General features: G+C 64.5%; 2 protein-coding genes across 2 annotated transcripts; one reads left to right on the top strand and one right to left on the bottom strand.

Annotated features, from left to right (window-relative positions):
* The first annotated feature begins 3684 nt into the window (after window positions 1–3684).
* BOLA3 (bolA family member 3) lies at window positions 3685–5540 on the top strand. Its single transcript, XM_071417848.1, has 4 exons — window positions 3685–3775; window positions 4240–4363; window positions 4757–4845; window positions 5410–5540. The coding sequence occupies exons 1-4, from the start codon at window positions 3746–3748 to the stop codon at window positions 5473–5475; spliced, it is 309 nt and encodes a 102-aa protein (XP_071273949.1). The 5' UTR covers window positions 3685–3745; the 3' UTR covers window positions 5476–5540.
* Window positions 5541–7433: 1893 nt separating this feature from the next.
* FER1L5 (fer-1 like family member 5) lies at window positions 7434–23393 on the bottom strand. Its single transcript, XM_071417609.1, has 51 exons — window positions 23309–23393; window positions 23118–23173; window positions 22950–23041; window positions 22763–22871; window positions 22560–22691; window positions 22355–22483; window positions 22217–22279; window positions 22068–22118; window positions 21805–21835; window positions 21446–21561; window positions 21252–21363; window positions 20337–20727; window positions 20051–20127; window positions 19900–19976; window positions 19209–19322; window positions 18979–19123; window positions 18273–18397; window positions 17694–17785; window positions 16988–17171; window positions 16701–16853; window positions 16371–16484; window positions 15749–15915; window positions 15519–15627; window positions 15330–15432; window positions 14981–15144; window positions 14677–14850; window positions 14453–14531; window positions 14208–14285; window positions 13955–14166; window positions 13430–13588; window positions 13238–13336; window positions 12717–12866; window positions 12457–12634; window positions 12221–12309; window positions 12077–12118; window positions 11859–11996; window positions 11486–11599; window positions 11253–11378; window positions 11080–11171; window positions 10680–10850; window positions 10241–10389; window positions 9764–9903; window positions 9290–9378; window positions 9103–9198; window positions 8613–8754; window positions 8431–8530; window positions 8198–8322; window positions 7997–8083; window positions 7803–7912; window positions 7600–7738; window positions 7434–7529 (listed from the first exon to the last, which is right to left on the bottom strand). The coding sequence occupies exons 1-51, from the start codon at window positions 23391–23393 to the stop codon at window positions 7434–7436; spliced, it is 6165 nt and encodes a 2054-aa protein (XP_071273710.1).
* Window positions 23394–23853: the final 460 nt, after the last annotated feature.

The raw sequence follows: 23853 nt of genomic DNA, 5'->3' as shown, positions 1-23853 counted from the left end.
GCTGTGGTGTGTGGACATGATGTGTGGTCAGTGCTTGTCCGCAGTGCTCAGACATGGTGCATGGACATGGTGCTCGGGCACGGTGCTCAGCCATGCCACCATGGACGTGGTGCTCGGACATGGTGCTCAGACATGTTGTGTGGACACGGTGCTCAGCCAGGGTGTGTGGACACGGTGCATGGACCTGGTGCTTGGACATGGTGCTCGGACATTGGTGCTTGCACGTGGTGCTCGGACATGGTAAATGGACATTGGTGCTTGGCCCTGCGCTGTGGACGTGATGGGTGGACACGGTGCTCAGACGTGGCACATGGACACGGGTGCTCTGCTTGGTGCTTGGACTCAGTGCTTGGCCATGGCTCCTGGAGCCATGCTCTGCCGTGGTGCTTGGACATGGCCCATGGTGCTCGGCCACGGTGTGATTTGACCACGTGTTGTGGACATGGTGCTTGAGCATGGTGCTCAATGGTGGTGCTCAGGCATGGACACGGCACTTGGACACACACCCCGGCCACGGTGCTCGGCCACGGTGCTTGGCCACAATGTGTGGACGTGGTGCTGAGCTGGGGTGTGTGGACACAGCGCTCGGCCAAGGGGCTTGGACACGGCGTGTGGACACGGTGGTTGGGCATGGAGCATGGACACGGTGGTTGGGCATGGAGGATGGACACGGTGGTTGGGCACGGAGCATGGACACGGTGGTTGGGCATGGAGGATGGACACGGTGGTTGGGCATGGAGGATGGACACGGTGGTTGGGCACCCCCATGGCTCTGCTTGGCTGGGCTCAGTCCTGGTGCTGTTCCCCTTCAGCACCAACCTTGAGTAACCAACCCTGTGCTGCTGGTGCTCAGCACTGTGCCAGCACCACGTCCATCCCATGTCCATCCCATGTCCATCCCATGTCCATCACCACGTCCATCCCTGTGTCCATCCCATGTCCATCACCACATCCATCACTGTGTCCATCCCGTGTCCATCCCGTGTCCATCCCGTGTCCGTCCCATGTCCAGCACCGTGTCCAGCCCTGTCCAGGCTCCCGCAGCTCCTTGCTCTCATCCCCTCCCGCCTTCCCCCAGCTCCTCCCGCCTCTTTCTTTTCCCCTTCTCCTTTTTTTGGGTTGATTTTTCCTTTTTTTGGGGTTTCTTGGTGCTACTTCCCCCCCGCGCCCCCCAGCAGATACCTCAGCCCCCAGCCCCGGGTGCAGCTCGTCCAGGATCAGGGATCCTCTCCCCATTTCTGAGATCCTTTCCCAACATTTCCAAAATACTTTCTGAGATCCTTTCCTGCTTTTCTGGGATCCTTTCCCACATTTCTGAGATCCTTTCCTGCTTTTCTGGGATCCTTTCCCACATTTCTGGGATCAGGCATCCTCTCAATTTTCCCTCCTTTTCCCTTTCCCGCCCGGGTTTTCCCCATTTCTGCGCCTCCTTCAGGGATTTTTGACCCCGCCGTAATTTCCTCATTTGGGTTCTGGGAGCGAGGAGAGGTTTTGGGTCAATGGGATTTTTTATTTTGGAAATGTTACTTTATTTTATTTTATTTTATTTTATTTTATTTTATTTTGTTTTGTTTTATTTTATTTTGTTTTATTTTACTTGGATTTTTTAAAATTCTATTTTTAAAAATTTTATTTTATTTTATTTTGGAAATTCTATTTTATTTTTTATTTTATTTTATTGGAATTTTCTTCTTTTAAATTCTATTTTGTTTTTAAATTTTATTTTGTTTTATTTTATTTTATTTTTTTAAATTTTATTTTACTTTTTAAATTTTATTTTATTTTTCTTTATTTTATTTTATTTTATTTTATTTTTTTGCACCATGGCAATTCCAAATTTACAACCCGAGCGTCATTTCTCCTGGGATCTGGGAATTCAGCCGTAGGCGGGGCGGCTCTTTTGGCGCTTTTTGGGATTTTTTTGGGGGATTTTTTGGGAATTTTTCAGGGATTTTTTTCTGGGCTGTTCCAGTGGTTTTTGGGATTTCTTTTGGGATTTTTTTCTGGGATGTTCCAGTGCTTTTTTGGGATTCTTTTTCTAGGGTGTTCTGGCATTATTTGGGATTTCTTTTGGGATTTTTTTGGGGATTTTTTCTGGGGCATTCCGGTGCTTTTTGGGATTTATTTTGGGATTCATTTTGGGATTTCTTTTGGGATTTTTTTGGGGGATTTTTTCTGGGGCATTCCGGTGCTTTTTGGGATTTATTTTGGGATTCATTTTGGGATTTCTTTTGGGATTTTTTCTGGGGTATTCCGGTGCTTTTTGGGATTTATTTTGGGGGATTTGTGGGGATTTTTTGGGAATATTCCAGCGCTTTTTGGGATTTATGTTGGGATTTCTTCTGGGCTATTCCGGTGGGTTTTGGGATTTATTTGGGGATTTTTCTTGGGCTGTTCCGGGGTTATTTGGGATTTGTTCTCGTGTGTTTTTGCAATTTTTCCTGGGGTGTTCTGGGGACGGCGGCAGCTGCGGGGGAGGCACCGGGGGCGTCCCAACCCCTTTGGGGTTCCTGGCTGGGCTCGGCTCTGGGGTTACTTGAAATGAAGTTTCGGGGCGGATCGAGGAGCGGTAGAATTTTTTCCCACGTCTCAAGGCAATAGGATTAATTAATTAATGAATTAATTAACATGTAATTAAACTGTAGATACTCCTAGGACAGGAAATCGATGCCGATAATTTTATTTTGTATCATTTTCCCTTTCTCTCTGTGTTGTTTTTCCCCCTTTTCCCTCCTTTTCTTTCCCCCCAATGTTTCAATAAATTTATTTTTTAGGATTCCTAAAAATCGCAAGTTTGGATCCTTCCCTCCGGTTTTGGTTTTGTTTTTTTGGGGTTTTTTTGTTCTGTTGTTGTTTATTTTAATTTGTATTTTATTCTGAGTTGGGCTGTGTTATTATTCCCGATACCTTTAAAATATTGTGGGTGTTTTAATAAATTTTATATTTATTTTTTGCACTCAACACCAGGCTCGGCTGCAATTCCTGTGGGATTGGGGTTTGTGGGGTTTTTGGGGTTGGGGTTTTTGGGACTGGGGGGTCTGGATGGGGTTCTGGGTATGGGAACTGGGGGTCCTTTATGGGGGGACCAGGATGGGGGCTCCATCTATGGGATGAGAGGGGGGATGGGATCTTTTTGGGGGTCGGGATGGGACCCTGGATATGGGAATAGAGTGGGGGAGGAGGAGGGGACTTTTGTGGGGTCAAGGGGGGGCTTTTTACGGGGTCAGGAGAGGACCCTTTGTGGGGTCAGGACCAGGACTTTTGTAGGATCAGGGTGGGGCCTTTTGTGGGGTCAGGAGGGGGCTATTTATGGGGTCAAGAGGGGACTCTTTATGGGGTCGGGATGAGGCCCTCTATGGGGTCAGGAGGGACTTTTTGTGGAGCCAAGTGGGGGCTCTTTTGGGTCTGGTGGGGGCTTTTTGTGGGGTCAGGATGCAGCCATTTGTACGGTCACTATGAGACCTTTTGTGGGATCAGGAGGGGATCCACTATGGGGTCAGGAGGGGGCTTTTTATGGGGCCACGATGGGGCTTTTTGTGGGGTCAGGATGGAGCTTTTTTTGGGGTCAGGAGGGGACCCTTTTTGGGGACCCTTTTTGGGGGCCCTTTGGGGGGGGCGTCGCGGCCTCTCCTGGTCCTCCGAGCCACCGGGGGGCGCTCTTGGCGGCGCAGCGCTGGCCCCGCCCCTTTTCCCAGCGGCGCGCTCTGATTGGCTGAGGCGGAGGTGACCCCGGCGCGCCCCCGGGATGGCGGCGGCGGGGCTGAGCCGGGGCCCGGTGAGTGTCCGTCAGTCCCCGTGTCCCTCTGTCCTTATCCCCGCGTCCCTCTGCCCTTGTCCCCCTGCCCGTGCTCCCCTCCCGACCCGTCCCCTCCCTGCGTGTCCCCCCGGTACCGGTAAGCGCGGCCCGCGCCCCCTCACAATGAGCATCCCCGGGCCCGCTTCCCACCATCTCCCGGTGTTCCCTCGTTCCTTCTACCGCTCCCGGTGCTTCCGCTCCTCACAAAGTCCCCAGGCACGGGTAACCCCGCCTGCCCCTCCCCAGGCCCCGTTCCCACCGCCCGATGCTCCGGTGGTGGCAGCGCCCGTTCCCGTCCCTCCTTCTCTCGGTTCGCCCGCATCTCCCGGGCTTCCGCAGCTTCCTGTGCCCTCCGCCGGTGCCGGCAGCTTCCCCTTCCCTTCCCCCGTTCCCGGGGCTGTTTTTGGGGTCCCCCCAGGGGTCTCAGGGCCGTTTCCCCCCAGCTGTTCCTGCGCTGCCGCTCCTGGCGGGGTTTGGCCTCCGGTACCGATGGGGAGTCACGCCTGGCGCAGCTGCTGCGGGAGAAGTTCCCGCGGGCCTCGGCCATCAAGGTGGTGGACATCTCAGGTAGGGCCTAAACCCGCTCTTTGTGGTCCTAAACCCGCTCTTTATTACCCTAAACCCACTCTTGGTTGCCTCAAATCTGCTCTTTATTGTCCTAAACCCACTTTTAGTTGCCCTAAACCTGGTTTTTATTGCCCTAAACACACTCTTGGTTGCCCTAAACCCGCTCTTTCTACCTGAAGCCCACTCTTTATTGTCCTAAACCCGCTCTTTGTGGTCCTAAACCTAGATTTTATTGCCCTTACCCCACTCTTGGTTGCCCCAAACCCAGATTTCTTCTTAAACCCACTGGGCTGTGGGGACCCCCAGACAGGGCAGGAGTGTGAGGGTGCTCAAGCCTTGACTTCAAGTGACTTTAATGGATTTTAATTGGCGTTAATTGGGCCGGGTTCCCAGGAGGCTGCGGTGACATGTACGAGATCCACGTGGAGTCGGAGGAGTTCCGGGAGAAGCGCCCGGTGCAGCAGCACAGGATGGTGACACAGGTGTGGGGCAGGGAGGGAGAATGGAGCAGAGGGAACAGGAGAGAGGGGATTTGGGTGAGGGAATGGGGGCAAGGGAATGGGACAGAGGGGATGGGAGAGAATGGGAAAGAGGGAATGGGGAGAGAGGGAAAGGGAACAGCTGGAATAGGGGAGAGGGAATGGGGAGAAGGAGGGGAACAGGGAGAGGGAATGGGGGAAAGAGGATGGAGAGAGGGGATGGGGGAGAGGGAACTGGGGAGAGAGGGGATGAGAGAGAACAGGGAGAGAGGGAATGAGGAGAGGGGGAAGAGGGGAAGGGAGAGGGGATTGGGGGAGAGGGAATGGGAGAGAATGGGGGAGAAGAGATGTGGGAGAGGGAACAGGGAATGGGGGAGAGTGGATGGAGAAGAGGGAACCCATGGGGCTGAGGCTGCAGTACCCCTGGATATGGGGCTGACGCTGCAGCCCTGGCTGTGGGTGCCGGCTGAGGGTGCAGCCCTGGCTGTGGGGTTCAGGTTGTGCCCGTGGCTGTGGCTGAGGCCGCTCCAAGGCCAGGGCAGCCCCTGAGCTGCGCTTGCCCCACAGGCGCTGAGCGAGGAGATCAAGCACATGCACGGCCTGCGCATCTTCACCTCGGCCCCCAAGGGCTGAGCCTGCCCCGGTGAATAAAGAGCTCCAGGAGGGGCCCAGGGCTGCCCCCCTGGGCGTGAACCCCACCCTGTGCTGTGTACTCAATCCCTGGGAATGGTTATTATTATTTATTACTATTAGTATTACTATTAACATTACTATTATTATTTCTGGTGGTTCCAGCCCCATTTCTGGGGTGCTTGGGTTTATGGGGAGGGGTCTTTGAGGGCCCCAGGCCTATGGGGAGGGGTCTCTGGGGGTCCCAGCCCCACTTTTGGGGGAGGCTTCGTGATTTGTGCGGGTGGTGAGTGATGCATGGAGCCAGCAGAGATCAGCCACAGCACTTCATGGGATTTTTGCCAATTTTATTTTGCCAATTGTATTTTGCCAATTTTATTTTGCCAATTTTATTTTGTCCCTTACCATTGGCAGGCCGGGGCGGTGGCCGAACCCCTCCGGTTTGGGGGGGCCCAGCGTGGTCCCTCGGTGCCCCGGGTTGCCTGTCCTTACCTTTGCCGAGCCGGGGTTGGTGTCCGACCCCCCAGTTTGGGGGTGTTCTCCATGCCCTTACCTTGGGCAGGCCGGGGCGGTGGCCGTGGCCCCCGATCGGGGAGCCCGGCGTGGTCCCTCGGTGCCCGGCGGGTCTCGCTCCTTACCTTTGCTGAGCCGGGGGGGCGGTGCCGGTCCCGCTCCAGTTCGGAGGGGCCGGTACCGAGAAGGCGGCGGCGAGAAAAGACACAAGGACAGCGACAAGCGGCGCATCGGCGGATCCCCATCCCTCCCAACCCTCCCCCAACGACCACCCCGTGTCGAGCTCCGGGCTGGCGGCACCGAGGACGCCACGCGGGCGGTGCCGGCGCTCCGGGGCTGGTAGTTCCGAGGGCTCGGCCGGCGCTCCGCTGTTGAATCTTCTGCTCCTCCCGTCCCGCTCCGCTGCCGCCGCTGGAACCGAACTGAGCCCGCAGCCCCCGCCGCCGCTTTATATACGCAGGCTTAGCCCCGCCCTCTCGGCCGCAGCCAATGGGAGCCGAGTGCCAACAATGAGGGGCGGGGCATAGAACGCTTTGCTTTGTTGGGAAACAATGAGGGGCGGGGCTGGAGCGGGACGGAGCGATGCGATTGGCTGAGAGGGTTCCGGGAGGGGCGGGGCCTGGGCGCACCGGGCTCCGTCACCGAAAGCGTTCGCCTCGCACCGGGGCAGGGCCGGGGCCGGGTCTGGGGCATCTCCGCCCTCCTCGGCCCGGGGGATGCTCCGGTCAGTGTCCGGTCTTCCCCCGGCCCGGGCCGGCCGCGGCGCTGCGGGGCAAGGGCGGCCCCGGGGCTCCGGCTCGGAGCGGGCATGGCTGCCGGTGGCCGTTGTCAGTGCCTCGGTGATCGTAGTCGTTGTCTCGGTGTCCGCAGTCGTTGTCTCGGTGTCCGTAGTCGTTGTCTCGGTGTCCGCAGTCGTTGCCCCGGGGGATGCTCTGTCGGGATCCATTGTCCGTAGCCCCCCGGGGGATGCCCCGGCCGGGCCCCGCGGGCAGGGAGCCTGCCTGGCTCTCCCCTCCGCATCCCGCCGCGATCCGGGACCGGGCGCAGAGGGGCCGGCGCCGCTCCCCCCCTCCTCCCTCCCTCCCAGCCGCACTCCCTGGGATTTCCCCGTCCCACCCGGGAGACCGGGGCTGAAGACGCTGTTGGGGTTAGGGCAGGAATTGGGGCCGAGTTTGGGACCTGAAACTGAACCTGGGACTGGGGTGGGGCTGAATTTGGGATCGGGGCTGGGCTTAGGGTGTCCGTACCCCCCCCGAGCCGCCAGAGACGGGGACGATGCTCCGGTGCTGCTCGGACAGGGCTTTGTTCAGGAGGGAACGCGGATGTTCAGCTCCCACGGCGTTCTGGACGGGGCGATCCCCTCCTGGCTGGAGAATCCACCGAGGACATCCAGAGCAGCTCGGGAGGGGGTTCAGAGCCAGGAAATCGGGGACCCGGGCGGCTCCTCCTCAGCGCTGTGTCCGGGGATGCTTCGTGGCCGGCAGCTCCTTGGTGGGGGCCGGCAGGAGCAGGCGCGGGTCAGCCACCTTCACCTTGAGGGTGCTCTGCAGGGGGACACAGGGACTCAGGGCGCGTTCAGGGGTGACAGAGGGGTGTTCGTGGGGCTGTGCTGACCGGGAAGAAGGAATGGAGCAGCAGGAGCAGCAGGAGCGCCGCCAGCCCCAGCCCGAGCCACAGCAGGTAGCGCCAGTGGACGCCGTAGCGGACGAGCTTCAGTGGGGAGCGCAGCCACAGGAACGAGGACTTGGGGCGCCTGCAGGGACACCGGGCTCAGCCACCGCCCGTGCCCCTGTCCCCTCCTGCTGTCCCCAGCTCACCTGGGCTCGGGCAGGGTCGGGTGCTTGTTGGGCTCCTCCCGGCCCTTCCCCACCGGCCGCTCCTCGGCCTCCTGCGCCGACAGCAGCTCCAGGCTCAGCTCCAGCTTCCCCTGCGGGGCCCGGGAGGGGCGGTTGGATCTGTCCCCGCTGTCCCCCAGCCCCGTGGGGATGTCCCCAACCTGTCCCCAGCCTACCGAGAGGCGCTGGCCGCCGTCCTCGTGCATGGTGCAGGGCCACCAGCCCCGCGCCCTCCTCCTGCGGAACAGGTTCAGGGACGGGCGCTGCAGCGCCGGGGAGCGGAACCAGCGCCGGTAGAGGCGCCGGGAGAGCCGGGCCAGGGGCTGCCAGACCCGGGAGAGCCGGGCCAGGGAGAGGCAGGCCCGGGAGAGCCGGGCCCGGATGAACCGCGGCAGGGAGAGCCAGGGCCACGAGAACCAGGGCAGGTCCGACGGCGAGGCCCGGCACAGGCGGGCGCTGCGGGCCGGGCGGGGCAGCCGCGTCAGCTCCAGCTCCAGGATCCCTGCGGGACAGGCCAGGGGATGGCTCCGTCACCGGCGGGAGCTCCTTATCACCAATGGGTGCTCCCTGTCCCCTGTGGTGTCCCCCCGGTGGTGACACGGGCTCTCACCCAGCAGATCGTCCGCCTTGAACTTGTCATTGTCCCACACCTGCAGGATGAGCTTGGGCGGCACCTTCAGCAGGGTCTCGTCCAAACTCCACACGTGCTCCTGCCCGGGGACACGGCAAGGTCCCACATGTCCCCAGGCCGTGTCCCCGGGCTGTGTCCCCTCGCTGTCCCCTGTCTCTGACCTTGCGGCGGATGGCGCAGAGCTTCTCAGCCGCCAGGAACTCGAAGGGGAACACAAAGCGCCAGTTGAAGGCGCCACGGCCGTCCAGGGAGCGATAGTGGATGTCGGTGTGCTGCCGCTGCTCGGGGAGCCCGTCCAGCCACCTGCGGGGACAGCAATGTCACCCGTGTGTCACCGCCCAGGGGACACTGCTGTCACCTCGGTATCACTGCCCAGGGGACACTGCTGTCACCCCTGTACCCATCCCTGCCCATCCAGCCACCTGCAGGGACACCGCTGTCACTTTTGTGTCACCCATGTGACACCACTGTCACTTTTGTGTCACCCCACAGGGGACACCGCTGTCACCACTGTGCCCACATGGATGGGGACACCCTGGCGTGACAGGGACCCTGGGGATGAGGACCCTGCGGTGACAAAGGAGCTGCCAGGGGCTCTGGGCTGAGCAGGACAGAAGCTGGGGGGTGGCAGGGGACACGATGGGGACACACCCGGACACGTAGATGTCACTCATGCGCTGGCCCAGCAGGTTGACGTCCCCGGGCTCCGTGTCCCGCACGTTCCACACCACGCAGCGCAGCTCGTACCTCGGGGGGGGACAGGGACGGGTCTGTCACCTTCGTCACCTTCCCCCCGGGCTGGCCCTGTCCCCACGGGGCTCTCCTGTCCCCCACTCACCCCTCGGCCTTGCGGGGGTCGATGTTCACGGGGGGCCCGGGGGGGCCAAGGCTGGTGGGGAAAATGTCCACCCACATCTGCACCTTGCCCTGGGGACACCGGGATGGGCTGGCACCGGCCCAAGTGTCCCCAAGCGTCCCCACTGTCCCAGGCTCCTCATCACCACGGGGTCCCTTTGTTCCCCCAGCACCTGCCCTTGTCACCCCCCTGCCCATTCACCCACTCCTGGGGTCCCTGGCACCCACCCCAGTGTCCCCGTCACCACAATGTCCCCATCCCAGTGTCCCTGTCCCCACGGTGTCCCCACCTCCAGTGTCCCTGTCATCCCAGTGTCCCTGCCACCCCAGTGTCCCTGTCACCACAATGTCCCCATCCCCACGTTCTCTGTCACCCCGGTGTCACCACCACCCCTACCCGCCAGGTGTCACTGTCACCCCCAGCCCGGTGTCGCTGTCCCCACGGTGTCGCTGTCACCTGCTCCAGGCCGGGCCGGGCGCGGCTCTGCAGCCCGCGGGTCTCCAGGTGCTCCGGGACGAGCCCGCACAGGTTCAGCACGTGCAGGGCCAGGCGCTCCCGGGGGGCCCCGGCGTGGCGGGGCGGGGGGTGGCCCCGCTCTGTGACACCGAGCCACTGTCACCCGCCCGACAGCCACCCCACGGACCCCCCAACAGCCCCGACCTACCCCAGACCCACCCCAGATCCCCCAAATCCTCCCCCAGACCCCTCCAGACTCGCCCAGATCCCCCCAACACCCCCAAATTACCCCAGACCCACTCAGATCCCCCAAACCCCCCCAAGATCCCTGGAAACCACCCCAAACCCTCCCCAGAACCTCCCAAACCCCCACCAGACTTTCCCCAAAACCTTCCAAACCCCCCAGAACGCCCAAACCCCCATCAGATCCCCCCCAAACCCCCCCAGCCCCTCCCCAGCCCCCATCCCTGCCCTCACCGAAGTGGCTCAGCTGGAAGCGCTGCCCGCCCAGGCTCAGGGCGGTGCCCCCGCGGCTGAAGCGGGGCCCGCGCAGCCCCCGCGCGGCCGCCAGGAGCTCCAGGGCCCGGCTGGGGCACAGCTGATCCCGCCAGCAGGCGGGGCCCGCGCTGGGGACACGGCAGTGGCACCTCTGCTCTGCTGGGAGTCACCCCTGTGCCCGCCCTGGCCCTCTGTGCCCGCTCCGCGCCATCCCCCTGTGCCCCCCAAACCCTCCTGTGCCCCCCAAACCCTCCTGTGCCCCCCATCCTGCCCCTCCTCGTGTCCCAAATCCCTCCGTGCCCCCTCCCTGCCATCCTCCTGTGCCCCCGTGTGCCCATCATGTTCCCTCCTGTCCCCCTCCCAGCCCTCTGTGTCCCCTCCCTGTGTCCCCTCCCCGTGTCCCTGTGTCCCCTCTCACGTGTGGTACAGGGTGGGCAGCCCGCAGTGGGCACGGTGGTGGGACAGCAGCCGGTCCTCCAGGTCGATGGTGGTGCTGCCGATCTCCTGGTCTGGTGGCACCTTGTCGTGGTCCATGATTGTCACCCGCAGGTCCTTCTCCAGGGGGATGGTGGCCGTCAGCTCGAACATCCTGGGGGCAGCGGTGTCATCAGCCCGGGGGTGGCACGGGGACAGGGACCCGCGGGGACAGGGGAGCTGGGGACATGGGACATGGCAGGGCAGGGAGTGGGACAGGAGGGGACACAGGGAATGGGACAGGTGGGGACACAGGGAATGGGATCTGGTGGCACAACAGCGCTGGGAATGTCGCCCCCAGTGCCCCCTGGAGGTGACAGCGCCACCAGGGCCACCGGCCGCACCTGCCGAAGACGGGCTCCAGGGTGTTGGGCACGTACTGGTCCCGCTGTCCCAGCGTCCTCTTGCCCAGCGCCACCCGCACGTAGGGATCGCTCTGGGTGGGGCACGGAGGGGACACGGCGGTGACACCGGGCACGCCCCGCCCCGCCCGCCCCGGGGTCCCCGCCGTGCTCACCAGCCCGGTGACATCGCGGGGGGACAGCTCGAAGGCTCGCACGATGTAGACGCGCACCAGGCACGGCTGCGGCTGGGGCGGCGGCAGCCGCTGGAAGCAGCGCGGGCCGGGGGCGGCTCCGGCGGCCTCGGGCACGGGGTAGATGCGGAACAGCCCCTGAGAGAGCCCCCGGTGCCCTCGGGGGTCCCGCCCCGCCGCCGCGGGTCCCACGGGGGTACGGGGGGTTCACCCACCTTGAAGCTGCCCGCGGGCTCGGGGGCACGGCCGGGTTTGCACAGGGGCAGCGTCTGGCAGAAATCCTGCAGCCCCTGGAACTCGGGCACCGCCTCCAGCTCGCAGCCGTAGATCTGCGGGGCAGGGCCAGGCTCGGGACAGCCCCGGGCCCTTCTTCATCCTTGTCCCCATTCCCTCCTCATCCTCATCCTTGTCCCCATTCCCTCCTCATCCTCATCCTTCTCCCCTCCCCAGCTTCATCATCCTTGTCCTCCTCAGCTTCATCCCCCTCCCTGTCCTCACCCACTCCCCTCATCCTCCCTGTCCCCATCCTGTCCCTGTCCCCAGCTGTCCCTGTCCCCATCCCAGGGCAGGTCCCAGGCTCTGGCTCACCTTCAGTCTGTCCCCGTTGGGGGATTTGGGGTCCTTGTCCTCCATGGACGCGTAGAATTTGCTCCACCAGTCCCTCTCCTCCTCCTCCTCCTCCTCATCGTCCTCTTCCTCATCCTCGTCTTCTTCATCTTCCTCATCCTGGTGGGGAGCAGGAGCAGGTGGGCACAGGTGGCCCTGGTGGCGTCTCCTGTGCCACCTGTCCCCGTTCCTGTGCCCACCTGGTCCTCAGCCCGCTTGTTCCTGAGGTAGCCCAGCAGGTCCTGCAGGGAGCAAAGGGCTCTTGGGGAAACTGAGGCACGGGGCTGGGCAGTGCCAGCATCCAGCAGTGCCAGGGCTGGTGCCAGGCGACCAGGGGGACTCACCTGAGCCATCCTGGCTGGGGATACGGCCAGGAACAGGGAACACCAACGTCTGCAGGGGCTGGAGGAGGCGGGCACGGAGAGGAGCTCGTCTGAGGGACAGAGGGACAGGGGGGGTGAGGGAGGGGACAGCTGGGACACGGGGCTGGGGACAGCTGGGATGGGGCAGGGGATACAAAGGGTGAGGCAGGGATGGGACAGGAGGCACCAGGGACAGGCAGGGATGGCACGGGCAGTACCTGGCATTGACACAAGCGTTTCAGAGCCACTGCCGGGCTCCTGGCGGGGCGGGGGGCAGCGGTACCGGCCCAGCTCCCTGACGCTGGCCTGGCCCAGCAGCAGCCGCCGCTCGGGGCCCGCGCGGTGCCAGAGCCGCAGGCGGATGGGCGGCACGAACCGCTCCTCCTCGGGCAGCGCCTGCGGGGACAGCCCGGGGACAGCCCGGTCACCGCGGCCACACCCGGGCCCGCTCCCGCTCCCGCCCCCGTCCCGCCCTCACCAGGGTGAGCAGGAAGGCGTTGCTGGGGAAGTTGGGGTTGGTGGCCGTGTCCTGGATCGGGGGCGTCCACAGGCTCTGCTCCCCCCACTGCAGCTCCAGCCGCGGCTCCCGCACGGCCCCGCGCAGCCCCCGCAGCCCCCAGGCCAGCACCTGGCGGGACACGCGGCCCCTGTCACCGGGGTGCTGTCCCCATCCGTGTCGCTGTCCCCTCTCCTGTCCCCATCCGTGCCCCTGTCCCCTCCCCTGCGCTGGCTTTGCCTTCTCCCCTGTGTGCCCGCGCTCATCTTCGCTCCTGTTCTTGTCCCTGGCCTCTCTCCATCCCCGGTCCCTGTCCCCATGAGCTTCAGCTCTGCCCGCAGCCTCTGCCACGCCCAGGTTGCATCTCCAGTCTCATCCCCCTCCCACCTTTATCCCTGTCCCCATCCCTGTCCCCATCCCCGTCCCCATCCCAGCCCCGTCCCCATCCCATTCCCGCCCCACGCTTGTCCCCGCGCTGTCCCCTCCCCGCAGGTGGCTCCCACCTCCAGCGCCACCGTGTGCAGGCGCGGCCGCAGCTCCGGGGGGATGCCGAACCCGTCCTTGCTCAGGGGCGGGGGGCTGAGCGGGGCCGGGGACCCGTCCTGCCGTGAGGGGGGGACACCGTGACAATGCCACCCCGGCCCTGGGTGCCCTCCCTCTGCGACACCCCCGCGTCACCCCTGTCACCGCCTCACCTCGGGCTCCTGCAGGAGCTCGAAGGCCGCCAGCAGCTCCCCGGCCGGGCCCCGCGGGCCCCGCAGCGGGTGGGGCTGGAGCCGGGGCGGCTCCCGGAGCGCCGCGTCCAACCAGACCCGCGGGGAGCACACGCAGCGGCCCAGGAGCACCGCGGGGCCCTGCGAGGAGAGCCTGAGCAGGGGCTGGCCCAGCCGGGGGTGTCCCTGCCCCTGCGTCCCTGACAGCCCCAGCCTTCCATCCCTGACAGCCCCAGCCTTCCATCCCTGACAGCCCCAGCCTTCCACCCCTGATCCCTGTCCTTCCATCCCTGACACCTCCATCCTTCCATCCCTGAGCCCCTGTCCCTCCATCCCTCCTGCCAGCCCTCCATCCATCCATCCATCCATCCATCCATCCATCCATCCATCCATCCCTCTGCTCCCTCCCTCCCTCCCTCCCTCATCCTTATCCCCGATCCCCCATTCCTCATCCCCTCCTTTGCTCCCGTCCCTCCTGCCCTCCCCCGTGCCCAGTGTGTCCCGTACCTGTCCCCGCTGGTCCCACACCTCCACCACCACGGCCGGGGGGTCCCTCCTGACGCCTCGGGGGTCCCCGAACAGCGGCACCCGGGGGAACAGCAGCGTCTGCTCCCATCGCGGGTCCAGCGCTCCCTGCACCGTCCCCGTGCGCTGGCTCAGGGACAGGAACGACACGTGCGCGGTGGCATCTGGGGACAGCGACACCGTCAGCGCCGGGGCTGCCGGCGGGGCGGCGTCCAGGGGCGGGCGGGGATCCCACCTATGGAGGTCCTGGCGCTGCCGGGCGCCAGATCCAGCGCCTGGAAGATGTAACAGCGGAGCTGGAAGCGGCCGGGGCCTGGGGACAGCCGGGGGTCAGGGGGGGCTGCGAGCCCCCGGCCCTTCCCGACCCCTCCTGACCCCTCCCCGGTCACTCCCGACACCTCCTGACCCCTCCCCGGTCACTCCCGACACCTCCTGACCCCTCCCCGGTCCCTCCCGGTCCCTCCCGGCCCCCGGGCTCACGTTGGAAGCTGCAGAGGATGAAGGGGGGTGGCTGCTGCAGGGCCACCTCTGGACTGTCCTGGGCCGGCTCGTTGGTGTCCTGTGAGGAGGGGACAGGGCTGGGCTGGGGGGACCCTGCTGTCCCTCTGTCCCACCATGGCCCCGCTCCACGGGGCTCCATCCCTCCCTTCCATCTCCCCTCCCTCTCCACACCTCCCGTTTCCCCGGGTCCCTCCCGTTCCTACCGGGGCTCCCTGGAGCAGGAAGAGCGGCGCCACGGCCGCGGGCTCGGCGGGCACGAGGCTGCGCTGCCAGCGCCGCCGGCGGCACCGGGGGCCGGCCGGGACCTTGGGCTGGAAGGCGCAGCCCCAGAAGCACTCGGGCTGCCAGGCCTCGTCCTCCCACAGCTCCTCGGGGTCCTGGAGGGGACAGGGTGACACGAGGACAACAGTCCTGTCTGTCACCCTCATCCCCATCACACCCCATCCTTGTCACCTCTCTTTGTCACCTCCCTCCCCACCGTCCCGTCCCTGTCCCCGTGTGTGTCACCAGGGTGCCGCAGGTGTCCGTGTCCTGCTCCTGTGTCCAGCTGTCGCTGTCCCTGTGGCGGACCCGGAGCCAGCGCCGGCGCCGCAGGGTGTGGCACTGCTGTCCCTTGCTGTGCCACGCTGCCGGGGGGCTGCCATCCTCCGTGCCCAGCCCGTACTGCCAACCTGCACACAGGGCTCAGCTCCTTCCCTGCCACCGTGTCCCTGCCACCCCCATCCCTGTCACCCCCATCCTGTCACCTCTATCCCTGTCACCCCCATCCCTGTCACCCCCATCCCTGTCACTCCCATCCTGTCACCCCATCCCTGTTGTCCCCACCCTGCTGTGCCCACTGGGACCCCCCACTCACCGTCCTCATCCTCGGCCCCCTCCGTGTCCACCTGCCAGTCACTGGTGACGTGCCAGCCCTGGGGACACGCCACCTCTTCCTTTGGTGGCACCGCCACTCCCTTCTGCAAAGCCAGGCGGGCGCTGAGCAGTGACACTCCGGTGTCACCCACCCTGTCCCCACATTGTCCCCACATTGTCCCCCACTCACGGCGTCCGTGCTGGCCGTGCTGGCCCAGCCCCCGCTGGGGTCTCGGCTCTGGTTCTCGTAGAGCTCCTCCAGCACTGCGGTCCCTGCGCCCTCTGCCCGTGCCAGCACCCTGGGGACAGCGGGGGACAGGGCTGGTGTCACCGTGCTCCCTGCACCCTGGGGACAGCGGGGGACACGGCTGGGTCCCCGTGCTCCCCGCAGGGACAGGGGTGGCTGTGCCCTGTGCTCACCGCTGCCGCGGCCGCTCCGCGCTCCAGGGCCCGTCCCAGCGCCAGCCCTTGGGGGGCTGCAGCTCCTCCAGGGGGGGCAGGGCCCGGCCGGAGCTGTCAGAGAACGCGGGGGGCCCCAGGAGCCGCCGGGGCCCCCATTTCCCCAAGAGCCGCGTCTGGTTCTCGAACTGCGGGGACACCGTGCCGGGCCTTGGGGACACTGTGGGGGGCTGGCCCCTCCCAGGTGTCCCCTCCCAGGTGCTGGCCCCTCCCAGGTGTCCCCTCTCCACTGTCCCTTCCCAGTGCTGTCCCCTCCCGTTCTGTCTCTGCTATCCCCGTGCTGCCCCCTCCCCTGTCCCCACGCTGTCCCCTGTATTCTCCCTGTGCTGTCCCCATACTGTCCCCACCCCTATCCCCACTGTCCCCATGCCGTCCCCTGTACTCTCCCCGTGCTGTCCCCTCCCCTGTCCCCACGCTGTCCCCTGTATTCTCCCTGTGCTGTCCCCCATGCTGTCCCCATACTGTCCCCACCCCTGTCCCCACTGTCCCCATGCTGTCCCCTGTACTCTCCCCGTGCTGTCCCCACGCTGCCCCCGTGCTGTCCCCTCCCCTGTCCCCTCCCCTGTCCCCACGCTGTCCCCACCATCTCGCTGTAGAAGCTCAGGCTCCCCCCGAGCAGCCGGGCCAGGTTGCCGCTCTCGGCCACTCGCCCCAGCCACAGCCACACCCGCACCTGGGCCTGGCTGTCCCCGCAGCCCTGAGTGACACAGAGAGTGGCAGAGTGTCACCAAGGGGCGGGGACACGTGGGGATGTGCAGAGTGGGGACATGGGGGGAACACAGAGCAGGGACTTGGAGGAGATGAGGTGGGAATAGAGAGGGGATGTGGAGAGGGACAGAGGGGACACGGAGGGACAGCAGGGGACACCAGGGGACACGGAGGGACAGCAGGGGACAGCAGCGGGAGCCCCCACCAGGAACAGGGTGAGGATCCTCCCGCAGAGGCGGCCGCAGGCACCGGGGCCGTGCGGGGAGTGCAGAACATCGGTGGCGGGGACACGGGCCGAGGCCACCCGGAGCTGGCCCTGCAGCAGCCACAGCTGCACGTCGGGGACACCGGCCTGGGGCTGTGGGGACATGGGGACAGGGGTGAGAGCGGCACCGGAACGGGGACAGGAACCGCCCCAGAGGGACCCTGGGCACACCCAGCCTCAGCACGGTGGGGCTGGGGTTTGTCCCCCTTTGGGGTTTTCAGTGTCACCTCCACGGCCAGCGCAGCCGCGCGCCGCAGCCACCCCTGGGCCATCGTCCCCAGGGTGTCCCCGTGCCGGGCCTCGGCCCTGGCCTCGCGCTGCAGCCGCTGCAGGAGGCGGCGCCGGCAGCTCCGGAGCTGCTGGTCCAGGGCAGTCAGAGCGGGCTGTGCCTCCAGGTACTGCAGGGCGGCCCTGCAGGGCCCAGAACAGCCCAAAATCACCCCAAAAACATCCCAGAATCACCCCAAAACCACCCCAGCCCAGGGTGGCCCTGCAGCACCCAAAACATCCCAAAATCACCCCAAAATTACCCCCAAAATCAACCCAAAATCACCCCAAAAACATCCCCGTCCAGGGCGGCCCAAACCAGCCCAAAAAGCACCCCAAAACATCCCAAAATCATCCCAAAACACCCCAACACCTAAAGGATCACCCCCAAATCCCCAGTTTCACCCCCAAAATTCTTTGTCCCAGCAATTCCTTGGTTTTCCCCCAAACGCTCCATCCTCCCACCAAAAACCCCATTTCCACCCCAAACACCTCAGTCCCCCCATCCCATTTCCACCCCGAACTGCCCCCCAGAATGTTCCACTGTCCCCCAAAGTGTCCCAGATTGTCCCAAATCCCCCCCAAACCCCACTGCCAGCCCCATTTCACCCCAGATTCGGGATCCCCCAGCCCCAAACCCCAGCACTGGCATTTGGGATCTCTCACTCGCAGTCCTGCTCCAGCTCCCGCAGCAGCTTCGTCCTGATGTCCCTGGTGGTGTCCTCGCGGTGTCCCTGCAGCTTGGCCAGGTTCCTCTCCTGGGAATGGCCCCAAAATGTCCCCAAAGGGATTTGGGGTCAATCCCACCCCAAACCGTTCCCACATGGGTTTGGGATTGATCCCACCCCAAACTGTTCCCACTTGGATTTGGGATCAGTCACAGCCTAAACTGTCCCCAAATGGATTTGGGGTCAATCCCACCCCAAACCTTTCCCATTCAGGTTTGGGATCGATCCCACTCCATCCCAGCTGGATTTGGGGTCAATCCCACCCCAAACCATTCCCACTCAGGTTTGGGATTGATCCCACCCAGATTTGGGGTCATCTCCAGCTGGATTTGGGATCAGTCCTACCCAGATTTGGGGTCAATCCTGCCTGGATTTGGGATCATTCCCATCCAGATTTGGGATCATCCCCAGCTGGATTTGGGATCAGTCCCACACAGATTTGGGGTCAGTCCTACCCAGATTTGGGGTCATCCCCACCCGGATTTGGGGTCAGTCCCACCCGGATTTGGGGTCTCACCAGGTGGTGGCACAGCGCTCGCAGGAGGTTCAGGCTGTCCCAGCGGTGCCCAGCGTCCTCCCACTGCGAGGTGACAGCGGCCACGGGTTTGTCCCCAAACCACGGCAGGTAGTGGTAGAGGTTCCCTAAACCCGGGAAAATTGGGAAAATCGGGAAAACCGGGGTCAGGACAGACCTGGCCACGCTGCTGAGGGGCGGCGGTGGCTTCCTGGGAGGTGTCATGGGATCATCTGAGATTCCCAAAGTGTCCCCTAATCCGTAGGTGACATCTCCCAGCGCCACCTAATCCATGTCCTCAACACCCCAAAACACCCCAAAATTACCTCAGCCCAGGGTGTCCTCGCAGCACCCCAAAATACCCCAGAATCACACAAAAAACATCCCAAAACACCCTAAAATCACCTCAGCCCAGGACGTCCTGGCAGTGTCCCAAAACACCCCAAAGTAACCCAGAATCAACCCCAAACAACCCAAAATCCCCCAAAACATCCCCAAACACCCTAAAATCCCCCCAAAACCACCCCAAATCAGCCCTAAATAACCCCAAACCTCCCACACATGCGGCTCAAACCCTCCAATAATTACACCAATTAACCAATCCCGGCAACTAATCACCCCCGCGCTGTCCCACCGCCCCCTTCCCAAGTGCCACCACCCGCGGGGAGGCGACAGCGGCACCGGCGCCCCCCGGGCTGTCCCCGCTCACCGTCGAAGGCGGGCAGGGCGGGCGCGGTGGCGGCCGCGGCGCTGCCCATGCCCAGCTCCAGGCTCAGCGCCCCGGGGCCGCCGGGCACGGCGGTGGCCGAGTAGAAAACGCCGCAGAGCCCCAGCGGGCAGCGGGGCAGGCGGCTCTGCGGCGAGGAGAAAGCCAAGGGCGCTCAGCCGGCGCTGCGGGGCGCGGGTGGCAGCAGCCCCGAGGTGTCCCCGTGTCCCCACCTGCGCCCGCTCGGCGTCCACGGGGGCCACGGCGTCGCGCTGGCGCCCGGGCGGGGTCCCCATGTGCGTGCAGAGCTCCAGCAGCAGCCGGCCCCGGAAAACCGGCCCCGAGTGCTGGGAAACCAGCCCGGGCTGTGGGGTGGTCCCGCGGCCACCCCAAATGTCCCATTGTCCCCTAAAGTCTTGCCCCAACAATTCCTGTTTTCCCTTAAGTGCCCCATTCTCTGTTACCCCCATCGCATTTTCGCCCCATTCTCCATTCCCCCATCCCATTTTCACTCCATTCTCTGTTACCCCCATCCTATTTTCACCCTAAATGTCCCAGTGTCTCCTAAAGTCCTGCCCCCAAAATTCCTGTTTACCCTCAAATGCCCTGTTCTCCGTTTCCCATCCCATTTTCACTCCATTCTCTGTTCCCCCACCCCATTTACACCCAAATCTCTGTTTCCCCCATCTTATTTCACCCCCAAAGTCCCACTGGCCTTGAAAACATCCCAAATTCCCTTTCCCATTCCCCAAACCCTCACTGACAAGCCCATTCCCCTTCCAAACCCCCCGTTTCCTCCTGCACTGCCCCATTCCCACCCCAAACATCCCATGGCCCTCAGAAATCCTTCCTTTGCCCCAATAACTCCTGATTTTCCCCCCAGATGCCCCAAAAACCCCATTTCCCCCAAACCCTGCTCCGTACCCTGGCAGCGTCTGCCCGGGGGCCATAGAAGGGCAGGAAGCTGGGCCCGAAGGAGGGGAAGAACCCGGGGGTCCCCTCTGGGGGCAGAGAAAAGGGGGTTCAGGGTGCGCTCTGCCTAATGGGGACCCCAAAATGGGACAGCCCCGCTCACCCTCGAGCTCGTCGGCACCCCGGGAGATTTGGGACAGCCTCAGGGTGGCTCTGCCCACGGCTTTGCTCCGGCACGACCTGGGGGGACACGGTCAGGGGTCCCCCGAACGCGGGGGGGGTCCCCAAACCCGAGGAGTGTCCCCTAATCGGGGGATGTCCCCCCAAACCCGCGGGGAGTCCCCCGATCCCGGGGATGTCCCCCCAAACCTGAGGGGTGTCCCCCAAACCCAGGGGATGTCCCCAAACCTGGGGGTGTCCCCCAAACCCGAGGGGTGTCCCCCTCTCACCCACGCAGGATTTCCAGCAGGATCTCGTCACAGATGGGGGGCAGCTGCGGGGACAGAACAGCGCCGAGTGTGGCTGTGGAAATGGGGGTGTCCCCCTTTTTGGGGTGCCCCTGTTTGGGGCCGGGGCCGCTCCTCACCCGCAGCGGGAAGAACAAAGCCTCGTTCCACTCGGCGCTGGCATCGGCGGGCACCGCGCGGGTGCAGAGCTGCGGCGGGGACAGCCGTAAGCCCCCGGGAGGATCGGGCACCCCCAGGGCCCCCGGGCACCCCCAGGGCCCCCGGGCGCCCCAAATCCCCCGCCCGGCGCTCACCGTCCTGCCCGCAAAGCCGACCCGCACCGACACCTTCAGCGCGCCCGCGGAGCCGCCCAGGCACGGCCGCGCTGGCTCCGCTGCACAGGGATGGTGAGCAGCGAGATTTTGGGGGGTCCCCAAATCCATCCCCACCCCAAATCCCCCCCGGTTCCCACCCTGTGGCAAGCAGGGAGTCCCCAAATCCACCCTTCGCCCCAAATTCCCAGAGTTACCACTCAGTGTGGAGCAGGGGGGTCCCTAAATCCACCCTTCGCCCCAAATTCCCCCATGTCCACCTTGTGATGAGAAGGGGGGGTCCCTAAACCCACCCCCACCCCAAATCCCCGGTGTCCCCACCCTGTGGCAAGCAGGGGGTCCCCAAATCCACTCTTTACCCCAAATCCCCGCTGTCCCCACCCTGTGGTGAGCGGGGGAATCCCCAAATCTGCTCCCACTCCAAACCCTGATGTCTCCATCCCTATTCCCGGTGTCCCCACCCCAATGTTCAGTGTCCCCACCCCAATGTTCAGTGTCCCACCCCAATTCCCGGTGTCCCCACCCCACACTCCGATGTCCCCACCCCACACCCCGGTGTCCCCACGCCACAGCCCGGTGTCCCCACCCCGCGGCAGGTCCTCGGCGCGGAACACGCGGATCTGCAGCGTGGTGGCGCAGGGCGGTGGCCGCAGCAGGTTGGCCTCCACATCCTCATCCCCCGGCAGCACCTTCTGCTCCTGGGGGTGGGAAGGGGGGCAGGTGACAGCCTGGGGACCTCCAGGAGGGATTTGGGGGTGCCGGGGAGGGCGGGGCGCTCACCTGGGCACGCTCCCCGGCGCGGCGCACCACCAGGCTGACCTGCAGGAAGCCCTGCGAGCGGCCGTCGCGGTGCCGCGGGTGCTGCAGGCTCAGCCACTTCCCGCTCAGGCTGCGCCCTGCCCGCCGGGGACACCGCCGTCACCTCCTCGGTGGCACCGGAGCCACGCCCGAAACCTCCCCAAAACGCGCGGTGCTCCCCCAAAATGAGGTTTCAGCCCTGGCCGGGGCCTGCCAGAAACACCTCCCGAAATGTGTCACCCCAAAGTGTGTCACCCCAAAGTGTGTCACCCCAAAGTGTGTCACCCCAAAGTGTGTCACCTAGTGCCACCCACCCCGTGCCACCCCAACCCTGTTGTTACCTGGGGCAGAGTAGATGGTGCCAACATCGAGCTGTGGGAATGGCAAAGGGGGTGAGAGTGCTCTGACAGCCCATTCCCAGTGCCCCATGCCCAAATCCCCAATTCCAAACTCCATTCCCAAACCCCAATCCCCAATTCCAATCCCCATTCCCAAACCCCAATCCCCCATTCCCAAACCCCCATTCCAAATCCCCCATTCCAATCCCCCATTCCAATCCCCCATTCCCAATCCCCATTCCCAACCCCAATCCCCCACTCCTCACCTCGAAGATGCCGATGACGGGTTTGGTGCAGATGTTTGGTGAACGGAGCACCTGGGACAGGGAAGGGGACACGGCTGTCCCTGTGTCCTTGTGTCCCTGCCCCTGTGTCCCTGTGTCCCTGTCCCCCCAGTGCCACCTCTCCGTCCCACCTGGATCTGGATGGGCTGTGCCACCAGCTGCTCCGGCGTCACGTGGAAATCCTGGCAAAACACCTAGAGCCCAGAGAAGGGACAGTGAGGGCGGGCCGAGGGACAGTGGCGGTGCCCGTGTCCCCTCCGCGGCGTCACCTCGTTGAAGTAGGGGTTGTTCCCGCTCTGGCTGCGGCTGCGGAAGTTCTGCTTCCCGATCTGCACCCTCACCACGGGTTTGATGGCGTTGCCCCGCAGCTGGCGGCCCTTGATGACCCTCACCCGGACCTGTGGGGTGGCACTGGCGTTGTGGCCATGAGGGGACGTCACCCCCAGGCTGCCGCCGTGCCCGTGGGGGCCGTACCTGGAAATCCTCTTTCCTGTCCGCGGGTGCCACCCCCGGCGGCTCCAGGGCCACCTGGCCGTGCTCGGTGGTGACAGGGACGTCCCCGGCCACGCCGTGCGGGTCGTGGTAGCAGCGGAGGGTGACGGTGCACTGCAAGGGGACAGGGACACGGGGACAGTGCCACCCCGGGGTGCGGTGGGGTGCGGTGGGGCTGGGCTCACCCCCGTGGGCCGGTCCCGGTGGTCCAGCAGCGGGATGTCCCTGACGGCCATCGGCAGCCTGGGGTTGGCCGCCAGCTCGCCCAGTGACACCGTGGTGGCACCCAGGTCCCTGTGGGAGTGGGGGACACGGTGAGGGTGGCCGCGGTGAGGGGTGGCCGCAGGGTGTCCCCCCGGGGCTGGCACTCACCCCTGGGGCAGCAGGCAGTCCCCACGCCACAGGCGCAGGCCCAGCGTGTCCGTGGCACTCAGGGGACACGTGTCCAGCGGCCACACCAGCTCCTGAGGGGGGTGACACGGCTCAGGGGGGTGACCCCATGTCCCTATGCCACCACGGGTCACACTGGGGCCACCTCACCTCATTCCAGGTGAGGCTGCGCTCCTCGGGCACCACCTGGGTTCTCCTGGGGACCCCTGTGTGGGACAGGAGGGGTGGTGGCACCTCAGGATGGGGACATGTGGCAGCGAGCGTGGCCCTTGCTGCGTGGCCAGTGCCACCCGATGCCATGGCGTGTCCCACACCCCGCAGTGCTCCCAACCCCGCCGTACCTCGGAAGCAGACGGACAGCAGGACACCGGGACCGAAGCCGGTGGCCCCGGGAATGTTGACGGCGACCACGTGGCAGCGTAGCATGGCCACGGAGCGCTGGCACCGGGGACGGAGCTGTCACCAAGGGGGTGCCACCAACGGGGCGACCCCCGAGGCGCCGTCACCGGGGATGGCTGCAGGTTTGTCACCAGGGGGCGCCACCAATGTGCCACCCCCGAGGTCAGGGCACCGGCGGCAGGTTTGTCACCGAGGGGCTGCCACCAATGTGCCACCCCCGAGGTTCGGGCACCGGCGGCAGGTTTGTCACCGAGGGGCTGCCACTGCAGTGCCAGCCCCAGGTGCCACCAGCCCTCTGGCCAGCAGCACGGCGGTTGGCTCGCCGTGTCCGAGTGCCAACGGCGGGTGGCGGCGCGGGGGCTGTCACCGGTAACTGCGTCCCCGTGTCCCCACACGGGACTCTCCGTGAGCCCGCGGGAGCGCGCAGTGCCCTGTGCGGGGGGCTGGATAAGCCTGGAGTGTCCTTTCCCAAGGGGACATTCCTGGG

Source organism: Agelaius tricolor, unplaced genomic scaffold (assembly GCF_023055355.1).
Source record: "Agelaius tricolor isolate 1412-34295 unplaced genomic scaffold, bAgeTri1.0.p SCAF_70, whole genome shotgun sequence".
Lineage (NCBI taxonomy): Eukaryota > Metazoa > Chordata > Aves > Passeriformes > Icteridae > Agelaius > Agelaius tricolor.
This window is presented reverse-complemented; position numbering and strand designations above follow the sequence as displayed.

Excerpts from the sequence above, each read along its gene's own strand:
- BOLA3 (XM_071417848.1), top strand. The coding sequence starts at position 3,746 with ATGGCGGCGGCGGGGCTGAGCCGGGGCCCG. Across the intron at positions 3,776-4,239 it reads CGGGGCTGAGCCGGGGCCCG|CTGTTCCTGCGCTGCCGCTC; the intron begins GTGAGTGTCCGT and ends GTTTCCCCCCAG. Across the intron at positions 4,364-4,756 it reads CAAGGTGGTGGACATCTCAG|GAGGCTGCGGTGACATGTAC; the intron begins GTAGGGCCTAAA and ends CCGGGTTCCCAG.
- FER1L5 (XM_071417609.1), bottom strand. The coding sequence starts at position 23,393 with ATGCTACGCTGCCACGTGGTCGCCGTCAACATTCCCGGGGCCACCGGC. Across the intron at positions 12,635-12,716 it reads ACGCCTTCCTGCTCACCCTG|GCGCTGCCCGAGGAGGAGCG; the intron begins GTGAGGGCGGGA and ends CTGTCCCCGCAG. Across the intron at positions 7,739-7,802 it reads CCGACCCTGCCCGAGCCCAG|GCGCCCCAAGTCCTCGTTCC; the intron begins GTGAGCTGGGGA and ends GTGTCCCTGCAG.